At 41.9% G+C, this 27916-nt stretch overlaps 3 protein-coding genes across 3 annotated transcripts in view; all 3 read left to right on the top strand.

Annotated features, from left to right (window-relative positions):
• LOC114140711 (collagen alpha-1(XXVIII) chain-like) overlaps positions 1 to 11969 on the top strand; it is a 42524-nt gene extending 30555 nt beyond the window's left edge. Inside the window, exons 27-36 of the mRNA XM_028010838.1 lie at positions 4190 to 4258; positions 4365 to 4433; positions 4517 to 4597; positions 4786 to 4821; positions 4909 to 4945; positions 5107 to 5664; positions 8708 to 8934; positions 9018 to 9228; positions 10189 to 10383; positions 10478 to 11969. Coding sequence (XP_027866639.1) covers positions 4190 to 4258; positions 4365 to 4433; positions 4517 to 4597; positions 4786 to 4821; positions 4909 to 4945; positions 5107 to 5664; positions 8708 to 8934; positions 9018 to 9228; positions 10189 to 10383; positions 10478 to 10485 — 1491 coding nt within the window. The 3' untranslated portion in view covers positions 10486 to 11969. The remainder of the gene's footprint in view (positions 1 to 4189; positions 4259 to 4364; positions 4434 to 4516; positions 4598 to 4785; positions 4822 to 4908; positions 4946 to 5106; positions 5665 to 8707; positions 8935 to 9017; positions 9229 to 10188; positions 10384 to 10477) is intronic.
• Positions 11970 to 13497: 1528 nt separating this feature from the next.
• Positions 13498 to 19420, top strand: LOC114140712 (kelch-like protein 41b). The gene is made up of 6 exons (XM_028010839.1): positions 13498 to 14826; positions 15587 to 15744; positions 16125 to 16232; positions 17206 to 17391; positions 18015 to 18161; positions 18962 to 19420. The coding sequence occupies exons 1-6, from the start codon at positions 13717 to 13719 to the stop codon at positions 19071 to 19073; spliced, it is 1821 nt and encodes a 606-aa protein (XP_027866640.1). The 5' UTR covers positions 13498 to 13716; the 3' UTR covers positions 19074 to 19420.
• Positions 19421 to 24040: 4620 nt separating this feature from the next.
• LOC114140249 (2-oxoglutarate receptor 1-like) lies at positions 24041 to 27635 on the top strand. Its single transcript, XM_028010000.1, has 2 exons — positions 24041 to 24678; positions 26164 to 27635. The coding sequence occupies exon 2, from the start codon at positions 26173 to 26175 to the stop codon at positions 27160 to 27162; it is 990 nt and encodes a 329-aa protein (XP_027865801.1). The 5' UTR covers positions 24041 to 24678; positions 26164 to 26172; the 3' UTR covers positions 27163 to 27635.
• Positions 27636 to 27916: the final 281 nt, after the last annotated feature.

Below are 27916 nucleotides of genomic sequence, written 5' to 3'. Positions count from 1 at the left end.
AAGTGGGCAGACTTGGAAAACCGGTCAACAATGGTTAAAATAACAGAGTTCCCTTCAGACGGGGGAAGCCCCGTAACAAAATCCATAGAAATGTGTGACCAGGGTCGGCCTGGGAGCGGTAGAGGGCGTAAGTAACCAGCGGGTTGGTTGTTGCTGGACTTACCCTGACTACAAATGGTGCAGGCGGAAACATACTGACGGGTGTCCTGAGCCATTGATGACCACCAGAAATGACTCTGCAATAAGGTGAGTGTTCGATGGACCCCAGGATGGCAGGCGAACTTAGACGCATGGATCCACTGGAGAACCTTAGGACGAACACTTTCTGGGACAAACAAACGGTTGGGTGGACAGTCCACTGGGACGGGTTGTATCTGCTGAGCTTGCCTCACCAACTGTTCGATTTCCCAGGAGAGAGTTGCCACCACACATGAAGCCGGTAAGACACTTTCTGGTGCTCCTTCCAGGGCCTCAGGTTCAAATTGACGAGAAAGTGCATCGGGTTTGCAGTTCTTGGAGCCAGGTCTGTAAGTTAAGACAAAGTTGAATCTTGAGAAAAACAAAGACCATCTGGCGTGGCGTGGAGTTAACCTTTTAGCGGACTGAATGTAGGATAGATTTTTGTGATCGGTCCAGACTATAAACGGTTGTGTGGACCCCTCCAGCCAGTGGCGCCACTCCTCCAGAGCCAGTTTAACAGCTAGTAGTTCTCTGTCCCCCACACTGTAGTTGAGTTCAGGAGGGCTGAGTCTCCTGGAAAAAAAGGCACAAGGACGTAGCCCGAGAGCAGAACCAGAATGCTGGGACAGAACTGCCCCTACACCAGTGGCCGATGCATCCACTTCTACAACAAACTGTTTTTCAGGGTCTGGGTGAATGAGGACTGGTGGGGAGGAAAACAGTTGCTTAATTTTCTTAAAGGCCACTGCTGCTTCCGGTGGCCAGGCAAAGGGCTGCTTAATTGAAGTGAGGCGAGTCAAAGGCTCAGCCACAACGCTGTAGTCCTTTATGAACTTGCGATAGAAGTTCGCAAAACCCAGGAAGCGCTGGAGTTGCTTACGAGTAGTGGGTTCTGGCCTCTCCACCACTGCTTTGGTTTTGGCAGGATCAGCTCTGATCTGTCCCACCTCAATGACAAACCCCAGGAAGTTAATGGTGGAAAGATGAAAACTGCATTTCTCAGCTTTAACAAACAGTTTGTTCTCCAGCAGCCTCTGGAGGACCTGACGAACATGACTGACATGCTCCTCCTTGGTCTGTGATAAGATAAGTATGTCATCCAAATAAACGAACACAAAATGATTCAAGAAATCCCTCAGAACGTCATTCACAAAGGCCTGGAAGACAGCAGGGGCATTGGTTAGGCCAAAAGGCATCACCAAGTATTCAAAATGCCCTATGGATGTTTTAAAAGCTGTCTTCCACTCATCTCCCTCACGTATCCTGACTAGATGATAGGCATTACGTAAATCCAATTTGGAGAAGATGCTTGCCCCCTGCAGCAGTTCAAAAGCCGTGGACATAAGAGGTAATGGGTATTTATTCCTAACAGTGATCCTATTTAACCCCCGATAGTCGATGCATGGACGTAATGTCCCATCTTTCTTTCCTACAAAAAAGAAACTGGCACTTAGTGGGGATGATGAGCGGCGGATGATACCAGCGGCCATGGAGTCGTTGATATAGGTCTCCATGGCCTCCTGTTCCTGCCTGGACAGACTGAACAAGCGACTGTTGGGCAGCGGAGCATCTGGCAGGAGCTCTATCGCGCAGTCGTATGGTCGGTGAGGGGGGAGCGAGAGGGCTCGGGACTTACTGAAAACGGCAGCTAGGTTGTGATACTCAGGAGGAACCAATGACAGGTCGGGGGGATCCGGACTGTCACAAAAACTCCCACAATCAGGCTGAGCAGCACGAAGACAGTTATCAGAACAGGACAAACTCCAACTAACTATCCTCCCTGTGACCCAATCAATATGGGGATTATGAAGTCTCAGCCATGGATGCCCCAGCACCACGGGAAAACTGGAGGACGGGATTACTTTAAATTTGAGAACCTCCCTGTGGTTCCCTGATGTCATCAACAGAGGGGATGTCTGACATGTGACAGAAAACAAGAGAGAACCATTAAGACCCTTAGCCGATAATGGTGAGCTGAGGGGTTCAGTGGGGATGTTGAGTCTTTTAGACAAGTCTTCATCAATAAAGTTATCCTCAGCTCCAGAATCAATTAAGGCCGTTAATGAGTGGGAGGTTGACTGGTGGCAAAGCTTAATGTCAATTAGCAGGCGGCTGGTAGAGAGTTGGGGATTGCCCGTGCTGCTCACTAGAGTCCCCACCTCTAATGAGCCTTGTCTTTTGGCCGTACAGGGCAGCTGGAGATTCTGTGCCCAGGTTTACCACAATAGAGGCAGTCTCCTGTTTGAAGACGCCTCTGCCTCTCTGTGGCAGTCAGATGCGTTCTACCTATTTGCATGGGTTCGTCGTCAGGGGGCGCTGGAGCCGGTGACTGGGCCGACGGAAAAACAGGGGTGGCGCTGCTGCGTTCCACCGCAGGCTGAAACAGCCGAGGAAGTGCTGAGGCGGACTGGCCAGATCGCTCCCGGCGTCGCTCACGAAGCCTGTTGTCCAAACGGATAGACATTGTAATTAGTGAGTTCAAGTCCTTGGCCTCATCACTGACGGACAGACCGTCCTTTAAGGCCTCAGTTAAGGCTTGATAATACACTCCTTTGAGCGCCTCGTCGTTCCATTTTGTGTCTGCAGCCAGTGTGCGAAACTCCACTGAGAACTCGGCTGCACTACGGGAGCCTTGGCGCAGTTTGAGCACGCGCTTGGAGGCGTCCCCAACATGATCAGGGTGATCAAACACTGTGCTTAATTCGTCAGTGAACTGTTTAAAGGTAAGGGATGTTAACGGTGTAGTGGAGTCAAATGCTAGCGCCCAGGTTAAAGCCTGATCCCGCAGCAGTCCCATGACATAATATATCTTGGATAAATCGGAGGCAAAGGCCATAGGTTGCTGATTAAACACCATCCGACATTGTAACAGAAAACCCCGGCACTTCGACAGTTCACCCGAGAATGGAGGGGGGTCGGGAACATACGGACTCCGTGAACTTGCCGGAGCGGGGGGAGCCGGAGGCTCGGCCGGAAAGGAGGCGGGTGGAGGAGCAGCTGCAGCAACAGCAGCTGACGCGCCTGACGGTCCAGGACTTGGGGAAAGCGCTAGGGTGAGTTTTTCTACCTGTGAGGCCAACTGGGCGATTTCCTGATGGAGAGATTGGCTGGCCGCTTCTAGCCCAGCGAGGCGATGAACGCTTTGCCCTAGCACGACTCCTTGTCGGCTTATGACGTCCCTCAGGGCGGCAGGGGGTTGCTGTTCAGTCGGGTCCATGAGTTTACTTGGTCAGATTGTTCTGTCAGGCTCAGGCACTGATGGACACAGGGACTGAACAGAAAATTACAACCAGGTATTTATTGGGAGGTCGACAAACTCTTAGTCAGACAGGCTAGGGTCAGAACCAGGGAATCAAGTCAGGATCAGGCGGCCCCTGATCTTCGGGCCGGGCAAACAGGGGATCCGAGCCCGCGGGTCCAGAGCCCAGGTCGAAAACGGGTATCCGGTCAGACAGGCCGGGGGGGTCGAAGCCAGGAGGTCCTTTTCCAACAGAGAGGATCAGGGACAGGAGAGGGATCGCTGAGGGAGAGACAGACAGACAGGTTAGATTCTGGGCAGTCAGCTCAAGTCTCAGTAGCAGGTCTGAAGGTGTTACCGCTGAGGGTTTCACAACAATCTGACGCCGTGCAGGGAGAGTTCCGTCCTTATATGGCAGCAGCTGGAGATCAGGAGGATGATGATCAGGTGCGAGTGGTCACTGCACAACAGCAACTGTGACAACAACCAGTTATTATATTTAGGCAATTACTTTTTCACATAAGGCCAACCAGCAACCCTCTTATCTCCTGAAACCCCACCCATCTTCACCTTTTCTAAAGACGATTCTGGGATTAAGAACAGGAAATCAACTAAAACAGTTTTTATTTTCTTCAAATAATCGTCTGTCTTCTTTGTTGCAAACTTTGTAAAGTGTTTCTGTGCCAATAAAGTTATATATTCACAGACTATAAATGTGCATATTTTAGTGATATGGTACGGCAGTAGTGGCAGAATGTGATGTTTTTGCAGGGTAACCCCGGGCGACCAGGTCCACCTGGCCCAGCAGGGCCACAGGGACTAGGACTTCAAGGCCCCAAGGTAGGCTGTCATTATGAATTGACTCTGTATTAATATTTTTATGTAGTTTATCTAGGGGTTAAATATGGCCTTGTGACTTACTATTTGAACATTGTTTGTGCTTCAGGGTGAACAGGGGGCCCAGGGTGTGACAGGACCCAGAGGTGTACCTGGGGAGGGCTTTCCAGGAGCCAAAGTCAGTCAATATGTTGACCTAAACCTTTCGTGTGTCACCTGTAAGGGCTCATTGCAACTGTTGTGTTTTGATTTATGCGTCAGGGTGACCGGGGCTCATCAGGAGAGAGGGGGCTTAAAGGATTCAAGGGAGAAATAGGAGATTCGGGAATCCCAGGGCAACCTGTGAGTGATGTTTTACAATTACATTGAGCCTGAAAAAATGTGTTTGAACACTTGATTGTGTTCTGGTTGTGATGTAGAACCAAGGCTTCCTCCTATTTAAGATAGTATTTATCTGGTAGATTAACCTTGCGGCTCTCAGCACTTTGTCAGTTTTCTTCCTGATTGAGTTCATTGCATCCTTATCTTAGGGTCTTCCGGGCATAAAAGGGGAAGCAGGCCTCACTGTGAGTCCCACTCCTTCCTATTGTTTCTCATCAGTTATTTACCATGGCCACTTATGAGCTCATGTTCTGACAATGTATTAATTTCAGAGAGAGGACATCATTCGAATGATCAAAGAGATCTGTGGTAAAGTATCTTCTGATCTTTCGCTTGTACGTATAGCATTAGCAGCGAAAACGTAATGGGAGAGGGTTTCGCTTCTGTCTGGCCTTATCTGCAGATGGTTAGATCAGATTTCACCTACTAAACCTCGTCAAAGTGACATTTCAGCCATGATGTCATTCTAGGATGTGGGATCAAGTGCAAGGAGAAGCCCATGGAGTTGGTGTTTGTCATTGACAGCTCAGAGAGCGTGGGGCCCGATAACTTTGAGATCATCAAGCGTTTCGTGACCACGCTGGTGGATCGGGTCACGGTAGGCCGCAACGCCACAAGGATCGGTTTGATATTGTACAGCTTGGAGGTGAAATTGGTGTTCAACTTGGCCCGCTACAACACCAAAGAGGACATCAAGGAGGCCATCAGGAACATCCCGTACATGGGTGAGGGCACCTATACCGGGACAGCCATCCGGAAAGCCACCCAGGAGGCCTTCTATAGCTCCCGCCTCGGCGTCAGCAAGGTGGCCATTGTGATTACTGACGGGCAGACGGACAAACGGGAGCCGGTCAAGCTGGATATAGCCGTGCGGGAAGCCCACGCTGCCAACATCGAGATGTTCGCCCTGGGGATTGTGAACACGTCAGATCCAACACAGGCCGACTTCCTGAGAGAGCTCAACCTGATCGCGTCGGACCCGGACAGCGAGCACATGTTCCTGATCGATGACTTCAACACTTTGCCAGGTGATTTTCCTTTTTTTACAAAGAAATATTTAAATATTTTTTCTTAGAGCCAAGCTAAGAAAAAAACAATAACTAAAAAACAGAATAAACTTGTGCAAAGGCATCATCTTATCCAATAAAATCTCAATTTTGTTCTTGTCAGTTTATAACTTTATTCTCGAAATGTGTTTTTATTTTTTTATTGTGGCCCTAATACTATATTTGTGAAGTCTACAACTAATATTTGTACTGTCAGATTTTCCACCTGAGTGGTGGACCTTCCACGGCCCTCTTTGCTGCTTTTCTGTTTTGTTTTTCTTTTTACCTAGCGTGATACTTAAACTATCACAATCCTCTTCCAGGCTTTTCAAAACCATTTAGTGTTTTAACTACATTCACATTTGTGATGCACCGTTATCAGGCTCTACTGAACATCAGATTTCTCCGAAGTGACGGCCCACCATGCGGTGCCTCTGCTCTCACTGCACTCCTGCCCCTGCTGCTCCTGCAGCTGTCTTCCTTTTGTATCTCATCTCTATGTCAAACTCCATATTAGCGCACAGCGTATTACCCCATAAATTTTAATTTGGTTTCTGATTTGTGACTTCCTCCAGAGGTGGAAGTCACCTAAACAAACCATCTGGTGTCAGAACCTCAGAGTTCATCGCGAGGTCTAAAGAAAACATGTTGATGATGAAATGACAGGGTGGTCAAAAAGAGACTTGAACTACTGGTGTTTACTTATTGCATGATTTCTGATGACGATTGGCAGCAAATGTATGTATTAATATAGGGTATTGAAATAAAGGGGGCCCCAGTATGAATCCCTGACACGCTTTCAGAATTTTGCTAACGATTACAGAAAGCTTTGTATCCTTTTTCTCTCACTTCATAATTATGCTCAATTGAGAATGATGTCCCAATAGTCAGTGGTAGTTACACTTCCGCTAATGCGCTAGTAGTGAAGCTAATCTTTTAACTCTTTTGCTAACTTTGAAAACATTTAGCACTCTTAGCTTCCCCTAAATGACCTTTTCTTGATACATTCTAATATAGGGTTAACTATACTAAACTAAACTACAGTTAGTTTAGTTTAGTTGACTGAATAAAGATCAACATCTTCAAGTAATTATACATTTATATTCATGCTCTTATTTTGAAGTGGGTAAACACTGTTTACGCAGCAGTTTTGTTTCTTTATATTTTTTTTGTAGCTTAATTTCAAACAAGAAACACACAGTAACGTAATAAAACAAAATATAAACACAAATACAATATCTGGAGGCATCATAGAACATGTAAAATATAATATCATTTATAATGTACTCAAGGGTTGCAGTCTTTCAAGGGCAGATATTATTTGAACTGAAGTTAGCACTTTAGCATTAGCTTCTGTTATTTACCGTGTAACGCTAAATATTAGTTTAGCGTTAGTGGAACTAATATTTATTCTTAGTGCTTTAAGGTTAGCTCAACTATCTTTTTATCTTTTTCTTAAAGAAAATCTTTGCAACTCTTGTGCTTGGTGATCAAACTAACAAATGTAAGCAATGCTATCTAAAAACCCTGGAATTTCTCTGCATTTTCTGCTAGCATTGACATGCTTACTTACAAAAAGTTAGAAAAATTGCAAATAAAATGTCAACTACTATAACTAACGATATCTATCTCTGTCTCATATGGGTTTTGTTATTTTATAGGATTTTGATAAAGGTTAGAATTCAATAATCTAGTAAATCCTAAAGCTAAATGTGTAAAAAAAAAAAAAAAAAGGTGAATTCTTTGTAGTATTTCTTGAAAATCTTGCTTATTTAACCGTTTAAAAAAAATTACTTCACATTACTTCACATTGCAATGTAAAGGGGGTGCATGCTACATGATTTGCTGGATAAGCTGTCCTGTTGTGGCTCAGTGAAGGGATCAGGCCTTCGGTTGGCTCTGTTGTCCACCGTTGGCAGCGATGAACGATGGAGACTGTGTTTGTGGAAGTGTGAATGTAGCCAGAGAGCAATGTTTTATGCTAAGGCTAACACAAACCCAAACCATCCTCCTCCCCAGATGGTCACCCGCCAAGAGCTTTAGGCTATGTTATATTTATGGTATTATTCTTTGATAGCTCGGTAACTTTATCCCAGCCAGCTGGCCGGTGTTCTGGTAACAAGTGGGGGAGGGGCGGAGCTGTGTGCCTTGATTTCCCTGCAGCAGCGAATAATTTTAGTCGTTTCCGCACTTTCTCTGGGCACAGCGGACATTATTGTGGCTTTGAAATTGAAATTTTTTGTTACAAAATACTGCTAACCAGCTAATGTTTGAGCATGAAACTAATAAAAATGTTATTCAGCTCATTTTTTGTTTACCCTGGGATATGTGAATTTATGAATTTTATTTAAGTCATATTAATCAACATGAATACATCATGTAAATATGCCAGATTTAGCCAAGGAGAAACAAATTTTCCTTTCTAATCCCTTAGCAGGTTGATAGAAGGGATTTAGAAAATCAGGACAATAAAGCATAAAACGGAAGCAGTAAAAAATATTTACTTATCATTTGAAACAGCAACGCTGCTTATATTGTATATTGACAATTATTTACAGATTCATTTTCTACAACAATTTCAATACTTTGTTTTATTAAAAATATTGTCTATTTAGTGTATTATTGAAGTGATGAAAATGATACAAAATAAATCCTTTCAGTTTTAATTTTAAAAAGGCGTGGCCCTTCAGTATTCTCAAATTGAAATTTATTTTTCAGAATGGCAAAAGATTTGGACACCACTGACTTAGGTGATTGTTCTGAATATTTCTTAAGATGTTGTGTTTATGTTTAATTAATATTGCAAGAATTTGAAGCCCAAGCAGAAAACGACAGCAGCCTGAAAGAACTTTTCCTGCACAGTATTTTACAGTCTCCCCTACTAATAAATGATCGTGTCTTTCCAACTCAAAAAGTCATGTTTATGTAATATTCTACAGCGACGATATGAATTCACTGAAACTCGTCTGACAGATTTGGAAGCGCTCCTCCATCGTCCTCTTCTCCATGTGTTTTGCTTCTTCAGCTCTCGAGTCCAAGCTGGTCAGTCAGTTCTGTGAGGACGAAAACGGAGCCCTGATATACAACCGGATAACAAACGGCTACAACGGAAACAACGGCTACAACGGCAACAGGATCACTGGGAGCTACGCCACCGGTGGCTATGGTTACAAGCCCATAACTCAGCAGGACCATCTCAGCGGCCAGCAGGCTGGTGTTGGCACCCACAGTAAAGGATCCAGCACTGTTCATGTACAGAACTCAGTGTAATAAATAAACATGGATCTCATTAAAGCTCTATAAAGTCGCAGTAATTTTTCTTTCTTTGTCCTCAGGGTGGAGGAGGGCAACGTGTAACCACAGTGATAACCACCTCAGGAAGTGAACGCGGGGACACGTTTAACCGCGGCACCTCCGACTACAAAACTCCGCCTCCTGCCAGAGGGGGCTCATCTTCCTCATCTTCATCTTCTACAAACATAAGCATATCATCTTCAGGTGTTTCTGTGTCGTACGTTCCCCCGCCAAGGCCAGCTCTGCCCAAAGGTACAAACTCCCTTAATCTCAGAATTTTGAATTTCCTCTCAGAAATCTGCCTTCAAACTCAGAATTCTCCAGCGGCGTATTAAGGAGCCATTTCCACCCAAGAATCTTTTAGACTAATCTCAGAAATTTTCTAGGAAAAAAACTGGAAATTTCTGAACTCAGAAAACTTCCAAAAGTTCAAAGTTAGAAACTTCCGTATCTCTTTCCAGAATATCAATCTCAAAAGTTTAGTTAATTCTAGCAAATTTTAGATTTTTTTTCAATCTGAGAAATTTTCTTGATTTTTTTCTAGAAAATCTCTGAGATTGGTTGCAGAAATGTACTCCTTTTTTCTGTCTACAGAATTCTGACATTTTACTAAGAAAAAGTGGTTGTTTCATTTTTCAGTGACCCTAATTCTCTTCTGTACAATAGACACAAGAAAGTTTTACTTTTTTTTTTTTTTTTAAATACACCAATTGTTCAATCTTTACTGGGCAGACCTGAAGTAAAACAGAGAATTCCCTCTAAGCAGCCACAGCTGCGATAATCGCATGCAAAGCGAAGCAGCAACAACTGCTAATAACACAACGCTAAAACCTTCCACCCCTGACAGTTAGTCAGAATCATTACGGGGGGACGCTGGAACCCCTGCGGTGCGGCGACATGATTAGAATCTCCTGTAAAGCAGCGGGCCGTTGTGTTTTAGTGAGCCAGTGGCAGAAAGGACACAGCTTCGCTTGATGTATCCTTCATGCTGCGCGTGCAGCGAAGCGAGGAACAGCGAGGCCAATTATTTTTGAAGTACTGCAGCTATTATTGTGGAACCATCTCCTTCCTGAAGAACCGGAGCAGAAATGGTCACTCTGGGGGAGGATTCCTACCGCAGCCATCTCTTTTTTCTCTTTCTCTTTCTTTTTTTCCCCATGTGTGTACATGTGTGTGTGTTTTACCTCTTATCGCATGACGTTATCCCCACAGAGACCGTACCCCTGGACCCTCGCTGCGGGCTGGTTCTGGACCAGGGAACATGTCGAGAATATAACATCCGCTGGTACTACGACAAGCAGGCCAACGCTTGCGCCCAGTTCTGGTACGGAGGCTGCGGCGGCAACAGGAACCGCTTCGACACCGAGGAGGAGTGCAAGAGAACATGTGTGGTCTCCAGAGTCACAGGTGCTCCTCCTTTTATATTCTCATTTTGTTAAAATGTTACCACAGAGTTCATGTTTTGAGCTGCTAACCTTCCTGCATGTTGTGTTTTCTTCAGGAGGCTGAGTGAAGGCATCTTCTGCTTCTTCTTCTTCAATTTTTCACCAGATTGCAGAAAGTCAGGTCAAAACTTCTCAGGCGAAACCCACACACACCAGTTTTGTTTGTTTGATATTTTGCAACTTATTACAAAAATGATTTTGTAAAAAAAAAAAAGTGTTATAGACGTTTTCATGTTTTTTTTTTTTGGTGATCATTTCTACTCAGGTACCGATGACCTTTCACCTACACTTGATTATGTTTTTCCCCCTCATGCTCAGTGAGTGCTGTGAAGATAGTGAAAAAAAAGTAAAACTGTTTGCACAACATGGACAATCATAACTCTGCAACTTAACAAGCAGCATCAGTGATCAGTACGGTGTAAAGCTAAACTATCTGTAAGTATTTTTATTTAGATTCTAACAGTCAGAGCCAGTAGCATAGAGGTTCATTTTTATAACTTATGTCAGTAATATGTTAAAAGTCTTGAATCTTCCCTCATTTGTTTATTATTATTATTATTTTTTGCTTTCAGGATGTTAAACAATAGTAGGTGAGATTGCATTTCCAGACTTTTAAGCCACATTATGCTAATTCATGTAACACTAAGATCTAGAAAATCTAGTACACATTTGAGTCCTGCTTGTTTTGGGGAAAATTTTTAAAAACTAAAACCTGGTGTGCAAAGTTGCTAAAATCTTGGATTCTCTTTCACCCAAACTATGTAAAGTATACATATAAATTCGCATTAATGTTTGAATTTATGCCCTTTAGCAAGTTACACAGGAGCCTTTTGTTTTGTCCACACTAAACTGAATGCAGAACTTAAATTAAAACATGTATTAAAGGGGCAGTTTTATGTAAAATCAACTTTTTGTAGCTTTACACAATGTTGGGATGTTATTCCCTTATCAAAAACACACCTTGAGTGATGCTTTGATTCTTTCATGCACATTGGAGAAAGCCTTTAATCTCCTATGGCAACCGTTCAGCTGTACAAAACAGCTGAATGGTTGGACGTAGCTCCGCCTTCGAATTCTGAGCTTCTGCATTACAGGGTAAAATATTTTACATGCATCTGGTTCATAACTTTAACTTAAAAAAGAGAGAGTCTAAAGCAAAATCTTTTAAAATTCATGGAAAAAACGCAAACTAAAAGAACATGAGAGACGGTTGAAGACTTTTTCACACTGATGTGCAAACATTATAAATAACTTCCTCTTTGTGAAATAATTGTGTACAATTGTTTGTTTTTGATAATATAAAATGTGACTTTTTTTTCTTCTTTATCCTTTCTTCCACTTGAGGTAAACTGTTAACCTGACGCACATATCGCCCTCTACTGGGCAACAGGTGGTCATGCCTCTGAATTTGAAGCTTCAAGTTCAGCAGGAGGCTGTTTGTTTTTATAATATCCAGATGTACTGAGCGCAGAAATGCGTACCTTACTGTACTGTGTAATGCTTGGTTAAAAGTGTCGACCATTGAAATAAATCAGATATTAATTAAAATATGTGAAATGCTCATTAATGATTAATATTTCAGGTGGCAGAATGAATTTTGTGATTAAAATTCCTATTAATATAGCATCCACCCTTCCTGCAACAGTAGCCTTTACATTTAAAATAATGAGAATTTAGTTTTTTCATTTAAACATACAATGAAATAATTTAGATCAAAGCACATGCATGTGTTACAATGGCCTAGTCAAAGTCCTGATTGAAATTCAATTAAAAATCTACGTTTAATCTGACTGAGCCAGTAAACTGAGAACTATTAAATTCCTTCCACGTTACAAGTTAAAATGCACAACTTTCTGTCATATAAAATCCCTGTTAAACATATGGAAACAGTGTGAACACTTTTGCAAATCAGTGTAACTGCAGCACAGCCTAATGTTTCCTAAATATCTCTGTAGCTTTAAGGAAGCAGCAGAGCTCTCTTACGCACATCAGCTCTCCCCTTCTGCTTAAATTACATTTTAGCGACTCCTCAACATGTGGCGCAGTCTGATCTATCTTTAGTGCAGCCCGCCAGAGAAATGTTGCCCAACTCTACGGCCTCTTCAAACTTCACCATCAGGCTGCAGAAATAAGACCGAATCAAATAAGCGGCTATTGATCCAGACACATTATTTATGGCATTTATTACCATTTCACAGGGAAGACGTGGCTGCAAGCACCCAGACGTCATTTATGTCAGCAACGAAAGGAAATGTTTCTAGTTCTAAAATGAAAATCTCCGACTGCGTTGTTTTGAGACATGCACACAGGAAGAAAAAAACTCATCTTACTTATTGTGGAAATTGCCACTTGTTTGTGAGACTCTCACCTGATTTTTCTCACAGCTGCCACACTAGAAACTTTTCAGATCCAATTATAGCTCAGTGTGTCTCTCTAGTGTCTGCTAATTAACGCTAAGATGGGTAACAAGAAAACAAAGCGTATGCAACATGCAGATAAGGAGGAAATCACGCGTTATGATAAACAAAACCTTTCATGAACAAATATTTTTCCGGATTGTGGATGTGGACAACGTGTAATGCAACTTATAACAGGATTAGAGCTAATTAGATCATGTGAAATGTTAATCACTGTATCACAGTAGAAAAGGTCAACAGTCAAACTATTTACTGTAATTAAAAAAAATGGGAAGCAGTGGATGACTGTAAGAGGCAGATTTGATCTAATATAGACTAGTGCTGTGATTATTTATTCCTCTTGAAGTGAAATCTCTACTCTTGGTCACTTCGTGGGTGATTTTAAACTCCATGCGAACTGGAAAATGAATTGACGTTTAAAGAACAGCACATATTTCTGAATATGACAGCCGGTGCTCTGAATATCTCTCACTCATGTGTAACTTTAGCTATACAGGAGCTATTTGGGGGGCTTTGACAGCATTGTCTTTGCTCTAAATGGACCACATGACACTCTGGGAGCTGAATCATGGTGGCGTGTCTCCAGCCGAATATCCCAGCAGTTGCTACTTTCAGTCTGCAGCGGCAGGTGCTGGAGTCCAACGCTGGGGCTGTTCTCTGATTTGGCCCATTGAGATTCCACTGAAGCATGCTGGGGTTAGGAGGAGCTATTTTTAGAGGGGGGTGGATTGAATTGCACGGTCTTCACACCAGGAACCCTTTCTCTGCTCAGCCTTTTCTAGCCAGGACTTACTGCCAAAAGGACCTTTGGCGACCATCTCCTTCCGTTGTCCATAGACACTTTTGTTTTGGTGCCCTTACCCCTCTTTGAACAAGCTATGGACCCCAACGCCATCAAGGAGGAGCTGCGGCTGTTTCAGAGCACTTTGCTCCAAGACGGGCTGAAGGAGCTTCTCAATGAGAACAAGTTTGTGGACTGTACCCTGAAAGTGGGCGACCGTAGTTTCCCATGCCATCGGCTAATCATGGCCGCGTGCAGCCCTTACTTCAGGGATATCTTCTTCACTGAGGATGGAAAGGAGGTGGAAAACACCAAAGAGGTAGTTCTAGATGACGTCAACCCCTCTGTCCTGGACATGATTATCCAGTACCTCTACTCTGCTGAGATTGACCTCACTGATGACAATGTGCAAGATATCATCGCTGTGGCAAACAGATTTCAAATCCCTTCTGTCTTCACAGTCTGCGTCAATTATCTGCAAAAGAAACTCTCGCTGGGTAACTGCATGGCCATCTTCAGGATGGGCCTGGTCCTCAACTGTCCCAGACTCGCCGTTGCGGCACGGAATTACATCGCAGATCGCTTTGAGCTTCTTCACAAGGATGAGGAATTCCTCAAACTTGCGGCCCATGAACTGTTCGCAGTCATAGGCGGGGACTCGCTGAACGTTGAGAAAGAGGAGCTGGTGTTTGAGGCGGTCATGGCCTGGGCCCGCCACGACAAGGAAAAACGTGTTAAGACCCTGAAGGATGCTTTCAACTGCATCCGCTTCCGACTGATGCCGGAGAAGTACTTCAAAGAAAAAGTGGAGAATGACGAGATCATTAAAGTTGACCCGGAACTCCAGAAGATGATCCAGGTCATCAAGGACGCCTTCAAGGGGAAACTTCCCGACAAACCCGTGAAGAAAGAGGGTGAGGAGGGAGCAGGGAAGGAAGGAGAGGATGAAGATAGCCCATTCCCCGGTTTCCTCAATAACGACCGCAGACATGGCATGTTCGCTCGTGACTTCGTCTTGATGATCAATGACACAGCAGCGGTGGCGTACGACGTCATTGAGAACGAATGCTTCCTTGCTTCAATGTCAGAGCAGGTTCCCCGGAACCACGTTAGCTTGGTGACGCAACAGAACCAGCTCTACATCATTGGAGGACTGTTTGTGGATGAGGATAACAAGGACGTGCCTTTGCAGTGCTACTTCTACTTGGTGAGCATCTCCTGAATTACCCAAATAAGTTGTTGGGGCATTTATCCTTCAGTTGGGTAAATTCACACAATGTCCATCTTGGAAATAATCTTACAGTGGCTTCCTTGGGAAGATTTTTTTGAAAAGATTATTACCATGCCTATTCTGTTAACTGCTAGACTCATGAAACAGGAAGTTTTGCATAGCTTAGCATGTCTTCAAGAATGACCACATTCTTGAAGACATGCTCAATGTATTCAATTTTAATACATTTTACCTTGGGTTAAATTTGGGATATGAATCTGAAAATTAGCATTTAAATGAAGGTTAATTTGGTTTGGCTCTCTGAAGTACAATTGATTCTTTTTTCCACCGAAGCACTTATCGAAGCTATCTTCTCTCTAGCTACCTATAGCCTCATATTAGATAGACAAAGTAAAGGTTGTTGACTATTGTAGCTACTTTTTGATTTTAAGCTCTTAACAAAGAGCATTTTATTTCCAATTGTGATAAACATTGGCAGTATTTTTGAAATATGTTTTCTGTAAATGACACATGTACCGTTAGCTTACATGACAGCCTTCTTAGAAAGTGTTGTTGTCAATCTAACTTAGTCCCTTTTGGGGATTTAAAAAACTCAAAAGACAAATACATTTTCAGTAAACAGAAGGCTTCCAGTGAAATCTATGTTGCCTATGGGGCCTTTTATGCTTATTTTGTCACAGTAACCAATACATATAAGAGTTCTTGTCTTTTATCGTGTCATTTATTTGCGCCTTAGTTTGATCCCCTCACATCTGAGTGGGTTGCCATGCCACCCATGCCTTCTCCACGATGCCTTTTCAACATCGGTGAGAGCCAGAACCTGCTGTTCGCTGTGGCTGGAAAGGACCTGCAGACCAACGAGTCGCTGGACACTGTGATGTGCTACGATGTTGAGTCAGTGGTTTTAGTTTTTTTCTTTTCATGCTGCGCCTTCTTCTCACATTTGTCCCTCCCGCCCCCCCACTGTGTCTCTCACTTCACACACACTTTCTCAGGTGATAATTAACTTCAGAAAAATAAACAGCTCTCTTAGAACTGAAAAAAAAGTGTATATAAATCCATATGTATAAATATGTTTTTTATTTAGTCTCAAGTTCTCTAATGAGCTTCGCCGTGGTCGGTACATGCAAATTTATGATGTGTAAATGATTGTGTAAAAACAAAACTCAGGATTCAATGTTATAACTAAAGTGTTGTTTAAACTTGGACAGAAATACTGTATACTCGAATATTGCATCATATTTTCACATTTCCACACATGTGCCATTCTTTAGGAAGATGAAATGGACTGAAACGAAAAAGCTTCCTCTGAAGATTCACGGCCACGCCGTCGTGTCACACAAAGGACTGATCTACTGCATCGGAGGAAAAACAGATGACAAGTGAGTGTGTGGATGTGTCTGTGTTTCCACGCTAACTCCGTGAACAGCTGCTGTTCCTGGTCCATCACGCTGCGAGCTGGGAAAACTGCAGGATACACATCTCAGACAACCACAGTCCAGGGTTTTCTAACACACAACAATAAGAGGAAAATCCTAACATGCGACTCTGTTTTACAGGTTTTACATAACTACTGTTTGTTTGTTTCCACAGAACTGGCGGATAAATCACTCTGTTTTCCAGGAATGATGACGCTGCGGCTAATAAACTTACTTGAATTAAATGCTATGACTAATAATAGCCCAGCGATTTCAGCTGCCAGTAACCTCATGGCGAAGACGAAAACTGAGCTGTTAGAATCAAACATATAACCAATAAAATACACATTTTAAGTTCATTTAACAAAACATAGAATTGTCTGACTAAAAATAAAAAACATTAGATTATTTTCCCCTATCTACGTTACACACTGCATTAATAAATACAGTGTTTGTTCCTGTAGCACGCTGCTGCTGCTGGTGCTGCTGCTGCTGCTGCTGCTGCTGCTACCATGTTTGCCAAATTTGCACACAGTGGATTTAACTTATGGCAGAACATTTTAATTTCATATATAAAAACAATTCTTTCCAATTCACAAATATGTGATATTGTGTCCGTCTGCCATATAAAACCTAAAGATGCATCCAAGTTGGTGGGTGTGATGTGACAAAATGTTAACGTTGACATTGTCTTCCTGTTGCATTCAAATTAATATTTTAAGTCATTGACACTGGTTATGTCTTTATCTTATTGTTAGGCTTCCATGCTATAATTTGTCTTTCTTTTAGAGGTTTTCTTTCTTTCTCAGTGCCTTGTTGAAGGAAAAAAAAGGACAAGTTTTTGATGTTTGATGTGAAAAAACATTTCTAGCTGATCTTTGACGCCTTTAGACTATCAGTATCACCCACATTCATCGCTGCTTGTGCCCCTCCGCAGCAAAGCTCTCAACAAAGTGTTTGTGTACAACCACAAGCAGTCTGAGTGGAGGGAGATGGCGGCCATGAAGACACCCAGAGCCATGTTCGGAGCCGTCATCCACAAGGGAAAGATGGTGGTGGCTGGCGGAGTGAATGAGGAGGGCCTCACCGCCTCATGTGAGGCCTACGACTTCACAACGAACAAGTACGTTCAACTCCTAAAATGTCCATGACTTCTTTGTTTGTTTTTTTAACATCACTGGTAGCATCATTTTCTACCACCTAATAAAGGTGGTTATGCTTTATCTTTTCACAGAGCTCCATATTCTGTGAACGTACCCTAATAATTCCCTTTTTGCCAGATATAATCACCAAAATTAAAGCAATTTCCCTCAACATAATCGATATTTTAAACTTTTAAATGCATAATATTTATTTGCCTAAATTGTCGCCAAACGTTAAACAAAATGAACATATTTTAATAATCTCATATCTTTTAAAGAGAAGGTTTATTTCAGCTTTCAACTGCTTCTTTGCTAGTTTTCTGTTGTGGCTAGCTTTGCTGCATTGATAACACTAGGATGTACATAAAAAGTGTGAATTTTACTTTAGTTTTTTAGTTGTGTTTATTATTATTATTATTATTATTATTTGTCCAATTACAAAATGGCACAATCTGCTTGCATATCTGGGCATGAAAAAGAAGATAAATTTATCAGGTTTGTCGATGTTTTCTACGCCAAACCACGTCCAGTGAACAGGTCAGAAACAGGTGTGAACCAGCAGTGTGACAGTCCGAGCCCACGCTGGTTTGCCGTGTCTCCGCAGGTGGGAACCTTTCACGGAGTTCCCCCAGGAGAGGAGCTCCATCAACCTGGTGAGCACCGGCGGCCTGCTGTACGCCGTGGGCGGCTTCGCCATGGTTCAGATGGAGAACAAGGAGGTGGCTCCCACTGAGGTCACCGATGTCTGGCAGTAAGTCCTCAACAAAGACTGATTAAGTAAACTGTTTCAATAAGAAGAAATGAATCAATTTTGAGGGTCACTAATCTACCTCCTTACAGTACAACACTATTAATATTATTACATTAATATGTCTGTCATAGCATGTCTGACACTAAATTAGCACTTAAAGCTAATTCCACTCACATAGTGGATGGAAGAGTTCTTAGAGTTCTATGCTTTTTTTTAAAACAAAACATCACTTATTTGTAAAGTATTTGTATTGTCTTGCCTGTATTGTATTGTCGTACCTCCTGTTTAAAGCCTTTACATTTATTTAGAAAGAACTAAGTTTTAAAATGCCTTATCTACTTTGAAAACCAAAAAAAAAAAAATCACTAATTGAGTATTTATGCTTCATACTTTACATTCTTGCTTTTAAATATAACATTCACTTGGTTATGCTGCCCTTGCTATCACATTTCACATTAGCATTAGCACTGTTGCTAAGCTAGCTAAAGCTGGATGCAAACATAAATTTGTCTCCAACAACTCAAGTTTTCCAAACGCAGGCTCCTAACTTTTACCATTTAGATAAATATAGTTTTTAAATCCTGGCTTATTGTTGATGTACAATAATGCCCCACTGAATCAAAGAGATGCTCAAATTTAGCTACTATTACCCATTAGCTTTCCAAACTGACTTGCTTCATTTAAATTTTAATTATTAGAATTGCGAATAGGGAATACACTCTAAAATCCCCTTTGGTTTTTTGTTTTGTTTTAAATACTGTACTTGTTTTCAGTGGCGACTCTTCTCCTGTTCCTATCAGGTATGAGGATGACAAGAAGCAGTGGAGCGGCATGCTGAGGGAGATGCGCTATGCAGCAGGCTCCTCCTGTGTGTCCGTCCGCCTCAACGCCGCCAGGATGCCCAAGTTGTAGACGGAATCATTTTAAGTCTGGGGCCCCATCTATTTAACAGCTTCCAAAGACCACCTCCTCCTCCCCTTCCTCCTTCTCCTCCTCATCTTCTTCTTCCTCCTCCTGTGAAATGCTTCTAAGGCGCTGGGTTGATCTTTGACATTAATTTTTTTTTTCTTCTCTGAACTCAGATGATTTTTATCTGTACGATGAAAGCTCCTTTCAGCTGCTGCTTCAAAGACGCCTCATCCCCTCAGCATAAAAAAAAAGGAGTCACAATTTAGTTGGCTCTCCAAATCTCTGTTTACACAATTTTAGCTCGTCTTTTGTAAAAAATAATAATAATAAAAAACAACTTCTCCTTGCTGCCTCTGCTTTTCTTTCTTTTTTTTTTTCTTGTGCTTTCCGAGTTAGAGCTCTTAAAATACTATGCTTTTTTTTTTTTTTTTTAAAACAAAACATCACTTGTTTGTTGTGATAACAAATAAGTAATGGCAGCGCATATGTAGAGACCTTCAGGGCAAATAAGGAAGTGAAGACTAAACGGCGATGGTCGCCTTGACGCGAAAAGACCAAGTAATGACCTTCATACACAAGGTCACATTTATCAAGGTGCCAACAGGACTGGCAGGACGAAACACAGTTGGGAAAACATTCAGGGATAATGTGCCGATTTGGAACCAATAGCTGCAAAAAAAGGTTTAATTTAAATTATTTTAGTAAAAAGGAAATTAGTATAAATTTACACCTAATTATGCAATTTGCTTTGTATTACTACTAGCAATTCCACAGCATGATGCGCCACCACCATGCTTAGGAGTTGCAACTCAGCTTTATTAGTTTTATCTTCTTTTTTTTTTTTTTTTTTGAAGTGACGTTTTGTTTTAATTAGGCAATTGTAATCTATTAACTAGAAAATTTCTGAAGAAATTTAAACGGGGCCTGCCAAAGTGTGCCTGTCGGTTGGCACACTTCGTGGGCGTTCTGATGCTACAAATTAGCATCAATGCTAAAGTAAGCTACAATGTACTCAATAGCATGTGGAGATTGACAAACATGTTGAGTAACATGGACTTATGCCATTCAGTATGTTGAAATTAGTGTACAAGTTAAAATGAGCCAAACTGCTAACATTAGCCAAAATGCTGTCAGTAGCATGTGGAGCATCACTCCATTCAGTGTACTAAGCATGGCTAATAAATAAGAAAAATAGCTAAAAGCTTCTTTTAGGGAAAAGGCTAATGCTAATGGGGGCAGTGAAATGCAAAGGTTTGTGCTAAGGTTAATTTACTGTCTTGTGCAGCAGGGCAGTGCAATAACCTGAGAGAAAAAAGATAGTAAATGCTAATATTAGTTAGCACTACCCTGAGAGGAATATTTAGGCTTTTATTTTGAAATTCTGTTACAAAACTTAACGCGGTGTTACTGTTGCTCCCCGTGATTAAGCTAATAATTACAATCCTCTGTACTGAATAGCTCTCTGATAGCAGACGGTGTCCATAAACAAGTTTACTAAATATTCTACAATAACTGAAAACAGAGATGTAACTTCTATCATGAATATAGATTAGCCAAAAACCCTCCAAATTACAATGAAATACTTCTACTTCTGGTGGGCAACAGAAGTAACACCCTTAATCGTTTCCCCAGTAAACCTCCCAGGAATAATGTTGATAGAATGTTCAATTCCAATGGTATCAATGACATCAGCGGTTATGACGTCACTCTATGATACCACAAAGGAGTCTCTCTCTTGAATGTAGCTCGCAGACAGAGTTTTCTCAGACCTGTTCCACAGTTCTATCGCGACAGATCACTCTTCAGAGCATGTTCGAAATTAATTGAAACAAGCGGGATATCGATTCCAGATATTACACGCCTTTCAGAGAAGCAAGAATTTACCACAATATAGACATGAAGCAACAACAGATTGTTTGTGAACATGAAGCTTTTCCAGCTGAGCTTTCATGGGTCGACATGATGGACCTCAACATCCAAGTCGACTTCGACGCAGTCATTTCTTTTGAAGATGACAGCGACAGCCCCATTAAGCCGGAAGATGAATCAGCAGAGATTCAGGGGGAATCAGGTCCTTCTGGCAACTTTGAGAGTCCAACATCATTGGAAGTCAAGCAGGAAACAACTCCCTCTGCTGGCTTCGAGATCACCCCCTCAGTGGAAGTCGTGGGAGAAACAAGCCAACACGTCATCGAGCTCACAAAGCAGGTAGACGATCTTAAAAACGAGTTGCAGAGTAAGATTTTTGATCTCCATGAGGAAAGAGACCGAAGGATTGCATATCAGGCTGAAGTCAAATCACATCAGGAGGAGATTCAAAAACTGCAAAATATGGTAGTAAAAGAACATCACCTGCGAGTCAAACGTGAACATGAAAGAAACGTGCCAGAGATTAAAGATGTGTCAAATGTTTCCTGCTCTTCCAAAGTTACAGCCGACAAGAGCATTCTTCAACAGCTGGAGTACTTCAAGCGGGAGGCTGAAAAATATGCCTCCCGCAACAAAGGTCTGATAGACGTCATGGTTGAAGAATACAGAGTGAGACTTAAATACGAGGAGCAGCTCAAAAGTCACACAGAGCAAGCTTCCAAATTCAAAGCACAGGAGGAAACGATGAAATCTCTGCAGGGTCAGGTTGCAGACCTGAAGGTGAAGTTGAAACTTGCTCTGGAAAACAACCGTCCTAGAGTCTCCACCCAACCAGAGGTCCCCCTGCAGACAGAAGAGGAGTCCAAGGAAAGACAGACCTCCAATCTATCAGTGAGGTACGAGGAAAGACAGACCTCCAATCTATCAGGGAGGTCTAACGAAAGACAGACCTCCAATCAACCAGGGGTCTTCATGCATAGCGTGGCTCGGCCTTTGCACCAACCCACACCCAGGTTGCAATCAGAGGAGTCCACGCAAAGCCAAACCTCCACACAAACATGGAGGTCCGAGGAAAGACATATGTCCATGCGACCAACCTCCACTGGTTGCATGAAGGGGCTTCATGTTGGCGTTGGCGTGAAGGCCAATCTATGCCCGGCTCGGCCTTTACGCCGACCCACACCCAGGTGGCACTAACCTAGGTCACTATCCAAACCTAGGTTTTGCTAACACTCGGCATTAATTGCTTGATTAATTGATCTCTCTAAATTGTCCTAAGGTGTGAATGTGTGTGTGCAAGGATAAGTGTGTTAGATGATGGATGGATGAATATTTGTTAAAAGTGTCTGACAGTAGAATATGAAACAGAGAATCTGCGAAAATGCATCTAGCTCTGCTACTATCCAGAAACAACCAATCAGAACCAAAAGGCAAACCTTTGGTTCTGATTGGTTTCTAATGTGTTGAATGTGTCTCAGCACATTCAACACATTAGACTACTAGTGTACTGCAGCTACACAATTGGCAGAAAAACACCCTAATATTATATCATCATTGTTTATAATGATTTAGAAAACAAAATGCTGTACAGGTTTGTCAAAACTATTTCGACCCACATTAGAACTTTGCATTGATTACCTTCATTTTAATAGCTGTGATTTTGCCTAATCCACACATTTTCAATAACCCTACACAATACTAGCCTATTCCTAACCCTATCTAAAACTTAATTAGCATCTTACCTCTAAATGTTTCCCCTGACCCAAAGCAATGAGTCCATCATATTAGGACCAGGTTTTGGTCCTAATATGATGGAACTAATGCAGTGTTTCTCAATTCCGGTCCTCAGGCCCCCCTACCCACCTGCCCTGCATGTTTCAGGTGTTCCCCTTCTGCCACACACCTGGATTGAATCTGTGGGTGATTAACATGCTACTGCAGTACTTGATGACTGCAGAAGAGGTCATGCTGTTCTGGAACAGCTGTTCTGAAACAGAGACACATCTAAAACATGCAGAGCAGGGGGTTTAAGGCCTGGAATTGAGAAGCACTGACCTAATGTGACACTGGACATATAATGGTGCGTTCACACCAAATGCGTTTTGAGCATCAGGCGCAGCTGGTTTGCATTCAAAGTCTATGTGGAGGCGCATCGAGGGCCGTTGCGTGGCGCTTCAAGCCTCTAGCGCGGCGCAATTTGAACCGTTTGGAGCGTTAGACACATCTAGCGCATCCAACGCTTCACATAGACTTTGAATATAAACCAGACTCGCCTGATGCTCAAAACATGTTTGATGTTAATGCACCATTAAAATGTTCAGTTCCACTGGTAACAATGACATCAGCAGTGATGACATCACTCTTTGATGCATCAAATGAAACTCTCTTGAGTGTAGCACACAGTCTGTTTTTCAGACCTGTTCCTGTTTCAGAGTTATAAGTTATAAGTTATGAATCTTCTCCAGAATTATTGTTAAAATGATTTGAAGGCACAGAATCAGCCCAGTACAGATTCACATTCTCAGGTTAGAGAGACTCACCTGGTATAAAGTTAATTTTTCGGTACTGGAATCACACCGAAGATAAATTAGCTTAATCAAAGTATGTCATAAATATGTGTTCATGTACTCCATCTTAAGTCCAGAGCATAGTAGCATTTTGTTGCTTTTGCCACCACTAGATTAAATGCCTATAAGATATAACATAAACAGCACCATTCAGAGATGCAATGAGTTTATAGCAGTTCTTCCACCATGTCTGTAGTTCTGACGTTCTGCCATCACTGTGGTTCTAAAGAGCAGCTCAGAGAGGCAGACTAAATTCTGTCTATTTTGGGTCTAACTGACTGTTTTGTGTCAGTTAGACTTTTGTTTTGAGTTAAATTTGGCTCGTTTTTTGTTAATTATGTCGCCACAGTTACTCGAAATGCCAACAAAAGTAATAGCTCCTCTCACGGGATTGAGCCGCACGTTTTGATATATATTGTGAGGGGCCACGCAGCGGTACGAGCCGCAATAACAGTAGTAGGAGGCAGCAGTTATTTTGAGGTGTAGAACAATAGGGGCCTGCCATGTAATGCATAGGGATTTATCCCTATGCATTGCTATGGGCAGGCCCCTATTATTTTGTGAAAACAATCCTTTGAAAATAGTCTGAAATTTTCAATAGTCTGAAATAAAACAGCTGACCTTCAAAATCTGGGTCAATAGAAGAAGCACTTTAGTGCCAACAAGTTAATGGCTGAAGAGTTTTTTTCTTTTTGTTTGTTTTGAGCTGGTTGCAGTTTAACACAATGAGCCTTTGCTTTTTGCAAAACTTCCCACACTCTCTTGTTATTTTAATGACAAAACTTTACAGCGGCGGTCCATGCCAGGGGCCAAACTCTGCGCAGCCCCGCGTGTCTTCTTGAGAGAAAAATCAACAAAGACCTCAATTGAGGCCCTTGTTTCCTGAGCAAACAAAATGAAATCTATCGCACTCATTTCCTGTTAATTCGCATGAAACCGGACCTTGATCGGTTCTGAGTGTGACACAGGAATGTTGTGCCGCAGACAGCTAACGGTGAATCACGCAACGGTGTGTCTGCAAGCTGAAAAAAAGGCTGGAGTTTCCCCCCCTGGGTGTGGAAGACTGGAAGTGTAGTGAGTGGGAGGTGCAGAGATGAAGAAATGGCAGTGAAAACAAAGGCGACACATTTGAGGACCTGGGCTGGAAGCTGATGAGGACGCAGTAGTTAAAAGTAAGTTTTAAAAAATATATGTCTATATATTTCTTTCAATATTTACTGTGATTTTGAAATGTCTTACAGCTGCAGTAGCAGATGAATGTTCCTACCTTTACGTCTGTGTCAATTTGTGACATGTAAGCTGCACGTTGTACATCTCAAATCCATAATAGGAAATGTTTCTCAAGCGGAGCTACAGCTGTGAGATCCTGAGAGGCTTTCACAAACCAAGCTGTTGACAAGGAAACGAGATATTGTTTGCTTCTTTCCCACTGAGGCGGCGTGATTGTTTCCTTTCTTGCCCGCTCTGCTCACCTCTTGCTTTTCAGTCCTGCTTTATCTTTTCTCCCTTCTTCAGTAATTGCTGCTGATCCTGTAATGACAGATATGGGAGCAGAGTTTCAAATCTAGCTTTTTTTTTAGTTTTTTTAACTCACATAACAATGTTGACAACCTAACCTTGACCTGCATAGTTGGTGACCCTAACAATAACCCTGGTCTGGCTATGTATTATATATATTATGAACATCACCTTTTGGAGTGCAAGCTTTTTTTAGTGTACAATAACATAGAATTATTTTACAAATTAAGCAGTAGCACATTCAAAAAGTTGTGAAAATAATCAACCTTTACTTTGAATTGCCTACATTTTACCAACAAACTCATTTAGGATTTATCCAATAATCCAGTAAGAAAGTCACTATAATTATTTCTGTTGATTTCTTTCTCCTTTTTCTTTTTGTCAAAGCCACACAATTTAACACTTAAGTTATATTTTAAAACTATATTTTAGCCTGGCTAAAGCTCAGCTAGCTTTAGCTAAAATATAGTTTGAAATTAACTAAATTCTAACAAATTGATATTGTTTTATTCACATTGGTTTGTTGTTCTTGCTAAAATGAAAACAAAATAAGAAGTCGTTAAGATGGTTGTTGACTACATCAATGACTTTGTCAGCTAAAATGCTCGGCTAGCTAGCTATCAGACTTGATTTTTTCATTAGCGTAAATTTTTGTTTCAAACGTCCTCAACCAGATGTTCCTTGGCCATTCTACACTAATAAATTAAAGAATTAAACCAGTGTAACTTGCTTAACACCTTTTGTTTGAGTAGATAATGTAATGTTTCTCTTTAGAAATTATGTAAGTTTAAAAGTTAAGTTGTACTTAAATAAAATGGTAAACTCTGGCTACAGAAACTTTCTCCACCACAAGTTTTAGCTTGACTTTAACATTAATTTGACTAAGTATTAGTGGATACAAATGTGAATGTAGCAAATGTAACTAAAGCATAAGATTTAGTTGTGATTAGACTTTAACTTTAATTTAAATGCAGCAATAAGTTGATGTTAGCATTAGGAGTAGGACGTGCCAATGTCTCGTCAAAAATAAGCAGCTTATAGTGGCCGATGTCCCTTTCTCGGCTCTTTTTTTTTAGGACAAAATAAATGTTGTACCATCTTTTTCTGGTAATGACCTAGTGTTTCTTTTTTTCCAATAGGGCTTTTTCATGGCTGGGCTCAATGACAGCTGCACTGACCTGGAAGTACTCCTGAAACGTTACTACCTATCTGTTGCTTATGGCATCATCTTTGTTGTGGGCCTCGTGGGGAACATTACATCCATAGGCATTTACCTGACAAAGCTGCGTCCATGGAAGAGCAGCAGCATTATCATGGTCAACCTGGCGCTAACGGATCTCTTCTATGTCCTCTCCATGCCTTTTTTGGTCTACTACTACAGCAACGGGGAATCGTGGATGCTCGGCGACTTCATGTGCCGCTTTGTGCGGTTTGCGTTTCATTTCCACCTGTACGGGAGCATCCTGTCCTTGTCCTGTGTTGCGGTTTTCCGTTTTTTGGTGGTGATCCAGCCTCTGAGAGTGGTAGAGGTGCAACAGAAGGTTTGGGGAATCGTTGCCTGCTTGGTTGTCTGGATTGTCTCTGCTGCTGAAGTCACACCAATGCTTACCATCATATCACTGACCCACAAGGACAACATGACATTTTGCATTGACTTTGCTAACATAGAGTCAGTCGGTAGCATTCGGGAGTACAACTGGTTGCTCACTGCGTTTGGGTTTGTTCTACCCTCAATGCTGGTGTTCGTCTGTTACATCGGCATTGTGAAACGGCTCACTAGTGGATCCAGCGCCACCAGCTCCTGCAGGATGCGAGCACGGCGTGTCATCGTCCTCATCCTGGTGGTGTTTGCAATGTGCTACCTGCCGTACCACATCTTACGAGTGTTGTGGGTGGAAATTCGAACAAATTCAGCAACAAAGTGCACGAAATATGTCGTGAAAGCAGCTTATATTATCTCAAGGCCTCTGGCGGGACTCAACACATTCTTTAACCTGGCTTTGTACACTCTCTCAGGAGACAACTTCAGGAAGGCCTTTGTGGACATTTTTTGCCGGGAACAATGGCTCGCCAAGGCAGCGTCCCTGCTCCACCTGAACATCGTCCACCGGGCTGAGATTGGCATGACAAACAACTAATGACTTTTTTTTTACTGAACGGACACTAGAGAGCATAATTTGTCACATCACAATTGGACAGTTAGTGTTATTTGGCATTTGCCAACAATTTCAGACAGTATGTAAATGTCACCAGAGTTTGCATCAATGAGACAATAGATGAGCAAATTACCTGGGTTAATTTAAGCTTTCTAATTGTTGCTCTGACTATAAATGGACAAGTGTATGTGTATGCTTAATATGTAGTCATTTTATCTTAGTTGAGTAGTATGTTTACAGTTTTGAACTCTAGCCAATTTCTGTCACATTTTGCTGTACCTTGCCAAATTACTAATAACCCTTTTGCCTGTTATAGATCTTGTCACTTTAAAAAAACTGTAAACATCAATGCAGTTTTCTAAGATCTAATGTCACAGACCAGCACACTTTGTGAAATGGAAAGAAAGCTACACACTGTTTTCAAAAATAACAAATAAAAGTCTCAAAAATGTGAACAGTTGTACTGAGCACCTTTTACACTGATTTATTACCCTAAATAAATAAAATACAGTTCAACTAAATATGTAAAATGTTTCTTTCAGGTATAGTTGAATCACACTGCTGACTGGCTTGTGGAAACATATTTTAGTCTTACATTTGTTTTGATGATTTTTATGGTGGAGAACCCACGTAAACCTCACCTAATGAACATTCAGGCATAAACGTTGATCTTGTTCCTATTTTTAATTTATTAGATATAGGTTTGAGTGCAACCAATATGGTTTAACTTTCCCCC

This window comes from Xiphophorus couchianus, chromosome 24 (assembly GCF_001444195.1).
Source record: "Xiphophorus couchianus chromosome 24, X_couchianus-1.0, whole genome shotgun sequence".
NCBI classification, from domain to species: domain Eukaryota; kingdom Metazoa; phylum Chordata; class Actinopteri; order Cyprinodontiformes; family Poeciliidae; genus Xiphophorus; species Xiphophorus couchianus.
Note: the sequence above shows the minus strand (reverse complement) of the source record. Positions and strands in the feature narration are given on the sequence as shown.

Coding starts and splice junctions, on each gene's coding strand:
- LOC114140712 (XM_028010839.1), top strand. CDS start 13,717: ATGGACCCCAACGCCATCAAGGAGGAGCTGCGGCTGTTTCAGAGCACT. Junction 16,233..17,205: donor GGAGGAAAAACAGATGACAA/GTGAGTGTGTGG, acceptor GCCCCTCCGCAG/CAAAGCTCTCAACAAAGTGT. Junction 17,392..18,014: donor TACGACTTCACAACGAACAA/GTACGTTCAACT, acceptor GTGTCTCCGCAG/GTGGGAACCTTTCACGGAGT.
- LOC114140249 (XM_028010000.1), top strand. CDS start 26,173: ATGGCTGGGCTCAATGACAGCTGCACTGACCTGGAAGTACTCCTGAAA.